The sequence below is a fragment of the Haliotis rubra genome, unplaced genomic scaffold (genome assembly GCF_003918875.1).
Source record: "Haliotis rubra isolate DU_JTF1 unplaced genomic scaffold, ASM391887v1 Scf2301, whole genome shotgun sequence".
In the NCBI taxonomy this organism is placed as follows: domain Eukaryota; kingdom Metazoa; phylum Mollusca; class Gastropoda; order Lepetellida; family Haliotidae; genus Haliotis; species Haliotis rubra.
The window spans coordinates 9,346-17,777 of NW_025766339.1; the positions used below are offsets into that span (position 1 = coordinate 9,346).

Genomic DNA, 8,432 nt, shown 5'->3' on the forward strand with positions numbered 1-8,432 from the left:
GGGAGGTGCCTGGAGAGAGGAAGTTTTGGCCAAAACACCAATATAAAATATAAAATAACAACGTGCCACGTTCGTATCCTGTTCGAATTTTATGTTTTTAACCGTGGTGTGGCTTGCTTCGGCATCTACGCCTCCATATTTCAGATACAACTTTGTGTCAGGTGGTGTACCAATATAATGACTGGAAGCGACGGCAACGCTCCCATTCGACAACGATGACTTTTAACGGCGCACTCAGCACTATTCCAGCTATAAGGGGCGGACTGTGAAATAATTGAGTCTTGGACAGACAGACAACACAGTAGTAAACAGCATGCGCATCGATCTACGCTGTGGGATACGATGACACGTGAAGACCAGACCACCGATACTGTCGGTCCCCTATTACAACATGCATGGGTTGCTGAAAACCATGTGATATGTACGCTGTGTAACGCGTTACCAGAGCCGATGCGAAAGCAAGACACGGTTGAGTGGAATTATCATGCTTGAACGGTGCACCTTGTTTGTGAAAACACATATCACATGTCAAAATACAGCCACTTCATACTTTGGTGATTACCCTAAGGTCGACGGGAAACACGTCTGCGTCGATTTCGCCATTTCGTATTGCCTGTTCTCCTGTGTATATATGACCGACAAGATGACATGGATTATATAGTATTTCCTAGACCGACAAATAGAGTGTGAAATGAAAATACTGGAAAGGGAAAGAACAGTTCCTGATTTATAAATTATAATACAAAGGAACCCCAAAACTCTCTTCACTGAACTAAAACTGTGCTCAGGGGCGGATACAGCTTTTTTGAGAAAATGGGGTTGGGTCTGGGGATTTGCACGGGATTTGGCACTGCCTGTAATGTAACCATTACAAGGACTGTTTCTATTGACTGACCTGGTACAGGGTGTGCTATACTTGCAACTAGAGAGGAGATTGGTGTACGGGTGATTGGTTATGATGGCAAAAAGGAAGCGTGGAAGCCAGATGGACAAGAGAGGAGATGAAATATACTTGATTTTATGGTTTCAAGAAGTTTCCTAATATGGCAGTCTACTCGGTTGATTTGACTCATGTTAGCGGCCGGCCGGTAGATATTTAAATGCCGCGTAAGCCCGTACAGCCCAAAACTCCTAACCCTAACCCTAAGCCTGGCACCGAATCACAAACCTAAACTTAATTCTAACCCTAACGTCAGCTCTAACCCTAACCATAACCATGACCCCCGAATTCCAACCCTAATCCTCAACCTCAACATAACCCTAACCTCAATGTCAACCTCACCCATAACCTAAACTCAAACCTCAACCTAATACTAGCTCAAACCTCAACCTAAACCCAACCCCTGGCTCCTAAACTCAAACCTCAACCTAACCCTAACTGAACTTGAACCTGAACCTATCCATAACACTCCACCACCCCTCACCTCACCCCTCACCCTCACCCTCACCCTCACCCTCACCCTCACCCTCACCCTCACCCTCACCCTCACCCTCACCCTCACCCTCAACCTCAACAAGGGGTAAAGTGACCAAACATAAGTTAGTTCTGGACACCCGCTTGCGCGTCCCCATGGATACAACTATATTCCTAACATGTGTTTTACCAGGGCCACAGTGATAGTATGAGATGCCTTTGTTATGTGGTGGGATTCGACGGGGTATTTGTGTGGTACTTAGGACAGTCTAAGTAGTGGTGCCATCATTCCTATGTATGCTGGCATCTACATGTAAGTAGTTCAGTAACACGGACATTGTAACGCTGTGCAATGTGATGACAAGCCAAGTCATTGTGCACCAACACCTAGCTTCTCTATGCCACACTTCTGGGAATGCACCAGGTTTGTGACGACGAATAATATACTTCACCTCGGAAGCATGCCCGTATGAAGCCATGCTTACTTTTAGCCTAAATCTCCTTTGAGGTATGAACCAAAACTCGGTCTAGTTGGACCAGGCCATATCAACACTCTCAACTCTCTTAAGCTTTTATGACATTCAAATTTGAGCCGTCTGCCAGAGCTATCATTTCAGGCCTGTGTTTGTGGAACCAGCTGTGCACATTTGATCTGTGTTGTTATTTATTTCATTTATGCTGTTCCGGTCCAGAGACCCCTGCCGTATACACACGCAATCGACCAAGTCCATCCAATACTTGATCCTGATCCAGCTGCGGAGCCACCCCTCTGTCTGTCTGTCTGTCTGTCTGTGTCTGTCTGTCTGTCTGTCTGTGTCTGTTAGGTACGACTGCATCTGCATTTTGTGGAAAGCTGACTACATCCATTATGATTGCTGTTGGTATTTACGCGTTCCTCGCTTCAAGCTATCGTGGGTAAACATGCTGGAAGACTAAGGCACTAAATGCGATGAAGAACCACGTGTATCTCTTTGCAAAGTTTGGCCTTTAACATTTTGCTTTAAATACACATTACTGGGATCACGGATCTTCACGGATCGGGTATTCATGCTTCACTGCAACATGGTATCTCAGTGGGCTAGCACTATAAAACCAGCTTCAGTATGGGCTAGTACAAGCAGCCGCACATACACATACACACGCATGCACGTCGTCATATGAGCGAAATATTCTCAAGTACGACGTTAAACCCAATTTCACCTCACCTCACTTCACAGGGGGCCCTTATTGTGCTTGTTAATGGCCATGTTTTCCTCAACACCAGTTTAAAGTACGGAGCAAAGGTGTTCACGTGCACAATACATTTTCATGTTACACATGTTATGTATAGGATTACAAGTTTTTCGTAAAGGTCAGATTCTAGTACTTTTAACCAACTTTCTAAATGGCAATGGCTATTCATAGTTTTCGGCCGCAGTAGCCATGCCAATTTACACTTGTCAGAGGGTTACACAAAGTCCGTGGTCTAGACTACCAGTTGTCAGACTTTTTGTGAGCGGGTTAGATGGCTGCCTTTGTGTGTTGGTCATTAGGTCCCTCACTACCCAATCAAGGGTGAATTTGGATGTTTAAGGACTTTCTGTAGTAAAACCTAATGCCGGGAATCTAAGCGAGTGATTATTGAGTGAGTGAGATTTTAGCAATGTTTCAGCAATATCACGCGGGGGACACTAGGAATGGGCTTCACACATTGTACCTATATGAGGAATCGTGCCCGGGTCTTCAGAGTAAGGACCGAACGCTTTAACCCCTAGGCTACCCCACCGCCCCCTTGTGTGGGAACAAGATGGTTGGGGAAATGGTCATATTGAGTACCTTTTATACCTGTTTGTTTGCACATAACGATGAACGATACACACACATTAGACACGCTGTGTTTCATTCACCAGATATACGCCCCAATACACCCACATTTGTCATGTGTCTCTACACATGAACAGCGCTGATATGTAGTCAGGCAGTTAGACTTTAAACATGCACCGGATAGATTACACTTCAAGTATGTGAGTCACGTGTAATCTGCCGGAAGTGACCTTTGTACCACAGGAGAAGGAAGTTATTTGTCCAGGTAGGTGTGTTGTAACTGTCTCTCATCTCGCAGGCCAGTACACGGTTATCTGTCTGGTCAAACATTTGCTAGTATATGTCACGAGGCCACGTTGTTACTGCTTGTGGTACAAATACAATATTTGTACAGTTTACATCGTGGTTATTTGTGTTACGTAACAACAACAAATTTCTACTTTCGTCTTACGATGATGGCAAAGTCCTACACGTCATGACACAGTGTTTTGTGTCACATCGTGCACAGACAAGCCTCTACCGTGTAGTGTTAGTTTAAAAGTACGTTGTGTAAAAAATCGTACCAGCTTGCTCTGCAAAGATGTCTAAAGCACGGAAAAGATCGATTATTGTAGAATAGTTATTGTGGTCGCGGTGAAAATACTGCCCTGCAATGGTATATGCTGCAGTTAAAAGAATGTGTGTGGATGTCTCACAATGCTGAGGCGATAACGTTGATATGCCGCGCGTCGCCCAGTATTTCGGGGACATAGGTCACATGTAGGTGGGCTGGTAAAATGATACTCAGGGTGAGATTTCTGTTTTAAATTTCTGCCTGGCCTCTCACTGAACAACACAAATGAACTGACATAAGTTCGGTCATAATAGCCACACGTGCATGCGCGTGCGTGTTGCAATGTATTACTTTTTGCTGTTGTTCATTGGCGTATGTGTGTGTGTGTGTGTGTGTGTGTGTGTGTTTTGTTTCGTTTTGTTTTTTGTGGGGTTTTTTTGTGTTTTTTTCGGTGGGGGATGGGGAGTTGTTTGTTTGTATGGGCTTTGTTGTTTTAGGGATTATGTTTGTTTGGTTGGTTGGTTGTTATTGTTGTTGTTTTGGCTGGGGTTGTTGTGTAACGTTGCCCTCAGTGATATTCCAGCTTTATGGCGCGGGTCTGTTAATAAACTGAGTCTGGACCAGACAATCCAGTGTACAACATCATGACTATCTATTTGGATCGGATGATATGTGTCAGCGAGCCTGACCAGCCGATCCCGTTAGTCGCCTCGTGCAGCAAACGTGGGTTGCTGAAAATCAATTCTAACCCGAATCTTAACGAGTTGTTGCTATCTATAAGTGCAATGCGTCTCTAGACATTTTATTATATTTTATGAACATAAATATAAAACCGTTTTCATGCAAAATGTGTTAATGCCAGAGACTAGATGTTGAATCTAATCAGAGTCTAACTCAACAACACATTGTGGTGAGGTACACGATGACATATCTTATTTAAAATAGTTGGACAAACGTACAATGCAATGTTGGGACAGATAAAATGGTTAAACTGTCTGGCAAAACATCAGGTATAAAGCTTTTACAAAATGTAAGGTAGGAGTTAAGGTACATTCCTCAATGGATGTGAAATATAAGTGAAAGAAAGATTTGTCGATCAGGCCTTGAATGTCACCATAACCTCCTTTGATAAAAACTGATATTTTACTGTTGCGTCTCCGCGAAATCTATCTGTAGACGAGTACGTGAAATAATGATTGGTGTAACTACAGATTACAAACCAGTGTTTAGGATTGTGTGAAACAAAAGAAATTGTGCAAATGAACACGACAGATATTGGCAGGGTCCGAAAATTTCTAGTTTCTGACAGAAAGGAGGATTTTAAAAGCTTTCTACTGTGGACAAAATGTCTTGAGTCCCAATAAGCGATTTGACGTTCGGTGTAAATTAAACATTGAGATGCTTAATTAACTATTCTTTGGGTTTTGCAAACTACCCATGTCACCATAAAGGGAAATAGGTACACCTACAGAATATCGGATACCTACCAGCCATACTGTTTAGTGTCACGTCACCCTAACGCTAAACATTACCCTAAACCTTACCCTCACCCTAACCAAAAGTAAACTCGCGTGCTTTCAAAGTTGGCGGAAGGTATCCGGTATTCTGTAATCTTACTAGGACATATCACAGAGATCACTCATTAAAGTCTACTGTCTTTCAGAATGGACATCTTCCCAAAGTGCTCTGTCTGTCATCAGCAGTTTGTCCTCAAAGGTCCCGCCCCCTACCTACTGCCCTGTCTACACGCTGTGTGTGAGACGTGTGTGACATCTGCAGCTGCTGGTGTGATATCATGCTCTACTTGTCAGACGGAGGTCAACCTCACAGACACAAGCCTCCAGAAGGATGCAGTGAGACAGAAAGAAATATTCCATCTGACAGCCAAACATCGCCCCACAGAGCTTCTCTGTACACACGAAGATGACGGCAACCAGGCTGTGTGTTGGTGTCGGGAGTGTGAAGAGCTCCTCTGTGAATACTGCCAGAATATGCACAGCAGCTTCAAACTTACCAGAAAACATGTACTTCAAAACCTCAGCGACTTTAAACCAGCTGTCTCAAACATTCCAACCCCTTGCAGTATCCACAGCCATGACACTCTTTATCTTTTGATCAGAGATGCAAAATTTTGATTTGTGGAAGATGCAGATTTGAAGATCACGCAGATCATGAAGTTGAGAAGTTAGATGTGGTAGCTAAAAGTATCCTCAAACAGCTGGACCAACATTAAAACTGAGCTGGCAACCTTACAAGCTCGCCAACTGTCCAACATTCAGAATATCAGACGAGGGACCGAAATCACAGATGCAACGCACAACACGTTGAAAGAAAATATTGGCCATACTTTTAGAACTCTGCGATCACAACTTGACCAACGAGAGAAGGAACTTCTGACTGATCTTGTTGGTCAGACGAAGGCGACCAAGACAAGTCTCCGTACTCAGCTAAACACATGTGAAGAAGCTTCGAAGAAATGCTCTGAAGTTTCAGATTACATCAGCAAGGTTCTCACGTATGCCTCACAATCAGACCTCCTTGAGTTGGAGAGTTCTTTAAGGGAGGCAACTCGGGCTTTGCTTGACACTGTTGAGACTCAAACACTGGACATACCTGCAGCTGTCTTTTGACACCAATGGCTTGTCAAAGCTGAAATCAAACATATCACGATTTGGGGCTGTCGTGACCAAGGACATGGAAAAACAATATGCAAGAGGTATTTATATGAGATATGATTGCACGTTCTTTTTATTGCGTGTAGGAGGGAACAGCGTTCTATAGTGCTTACAGATGCACTATTCTTATGGATACACAATGCCATTTAGAAAGTGATTAGAATTGATTTTTTTATTGTGTGTAGAAATGGAACAGCGTTCTATAGTGTTATGTTGTATTTGGGACTACTTCACGTTCTCAGTAAATTACAGATTCTATGACTGTTTTGGGTCTAGAATCCGTAATTTACTAAGAAGCGTCCTTCAAACTGACATTGTCTATTGTCTATATCTGTCGGCCATGTGGGCGGTGTCAATTCACATTTGTCAGAGGGATACACAAAGTACATGATGTAGTCTACCAGTTGTCAGACTTCCATTTCTATGGAAACCGCGCTGGCTGAGTAGGTTAGATCGCTGACTTTATGTGATCGGGTGCCTGACTCTGAGAGTGTGGGTTCAAAGTCACGGCTGGACTCAACCTATCAAAAGAACTAGAATTTGTACTTTACGGAGAAAGTGTAATCCCAAATATAACATGTGACACATCATTCTCAGCAACTCGAGTTTCTTGTTCGAAGGCAACTAATATTATAAATAAAGCACCGGTACTGTATTGACACACTGCCATTGTCTAGTCAGCCGAGTTGTATTAGATACTTAATAAACACGCACTTTATAAACAGTAACACTTGCTCATAATATGTTGGAATTTTACAGTCGAGATTTCTTATGGATGTCCCATTATCGCTGATGGGGCGTAAAGCACCAATTATTCATTCATTCTTAAGGGGGTATTTACATCATTGTGTTGTTTCAGACAAGGAAACTCAAACTGAACATGACTTCATAGCTGAGATGGAAATCAAATATAAGAACGTGAGTTTGGTAATTAAAATAATATAATGCACCATAACCGCTAAAGAAGAGCGTATGAGATAGTATGTATGACTACAAAGAATTAAATGTACCAGAACCAATTAAAATGTAAGACAACGATCTAAAACATTCTGAATCCGTTTTCAGAAGTACATGTCCATAATTACCTATCTAATGTCTACAGCACATCGCTCGCCGCGAATAGCTGTAATATTGCTGATGCGGGTGTTAAGGAATAATTATTCATTCCTTCATTCATTTCATTCATTCATTCAGCACATCGGAAAACAGAAGAGGATCATTGACTGAGACAAAACCAAAATCGAAATACATGCAAGCTATATCAGAATTTTAACAATCTGAGACTGCTTTTTAAACATTCACTTTATTAAAAAGAGGTACAAGGTAACTTCAGTTATTTTGGGTCACGCTGGAGACCTGGGTTCGATTCCCACATGGGCACAATGTGTGAAGCCAATTTCTGGTGTCCCCCGTCGTTATATTGCTGGAATATTGCTAAAACAAATGTGTAAAGCTAAACTCACTGACTTACTCATTCAGTTATTTTGGAGGTATTCGTTGACAACGAAGTTGGGACAATTTATAGATAACACTTTTATGGTGACTACACATCGTAGGCCGTTATAAGGTTGTCAGACCATTGTAAAGCAATCCAGAAACATCGCTGTGCCAGTAGATAAAATATACGGCATATTCGGTACATTGTATGTTCTTTTCCGAGTTAAGTTTAAAATATTTAGATATTTGTACATACCTTTCACCTACCTCCCCATATGTCCCGACATACATACTTACAGACAATTAAGTCTGATTAAAGGGTTATCTTTTCAGAGCATCGATGACATCGAGAAGAGAGCCTCAGAAACCACCCATTTCCTGCTTGGTAAAGTCCAGTCACCTTTGTTCCTTTACTTTCTTCGTTCAGATAACTGAGTCCAGGTTTTAACACTAAAATGTTGGCCTGTGTGTTGGGTTTATTATTGACATTCACTACAAGATATGAATATGTTGCTTTATCAAAGTGATGGCAATGTTGATGTTGCAGGGC

The 8,432-nt window shown here is 42.3% G+C and overlaps 1 protein-coding gene across 1 annotated transcript; it reads left to right on the forward strand.

Annotated features, from left to right (window-relative positions):
• The first annotated feature begins 3,442 nt into the window (after positions 1–3,442).
• LOC124278090 (E3 ubiquitin-protein ligase TRIM33-like) lies at positions 3,443–5,998 on the forward strand. Its single transcript, XM_046713838.1, has 2 exons — positions 3,443–3,482; positions 5,434–5,998. Exon 2 carries the CDS (start codon positions 5,435–5,437, stop codon positions 5,903–5,905), a length of 471 nt encoding a protein of 156 aa, XP_046569794.1. The 5' UTR covers positions 3,443–3,482; position 5,434; the 3' UTR covers positions 5,906–5,998.
• Positions 5,999–8,432: the final 2,434 nt, after the last annotated feature.

Coding starts and splice junctions, on each gene's coding strand:
- LOC124278090 (XM_046713838.1), top strand. CDS start 5,435: ATGGACATCTTCCCAAAGTGCTCTGTCTGTCATCAGCAGTTTGTCCTC.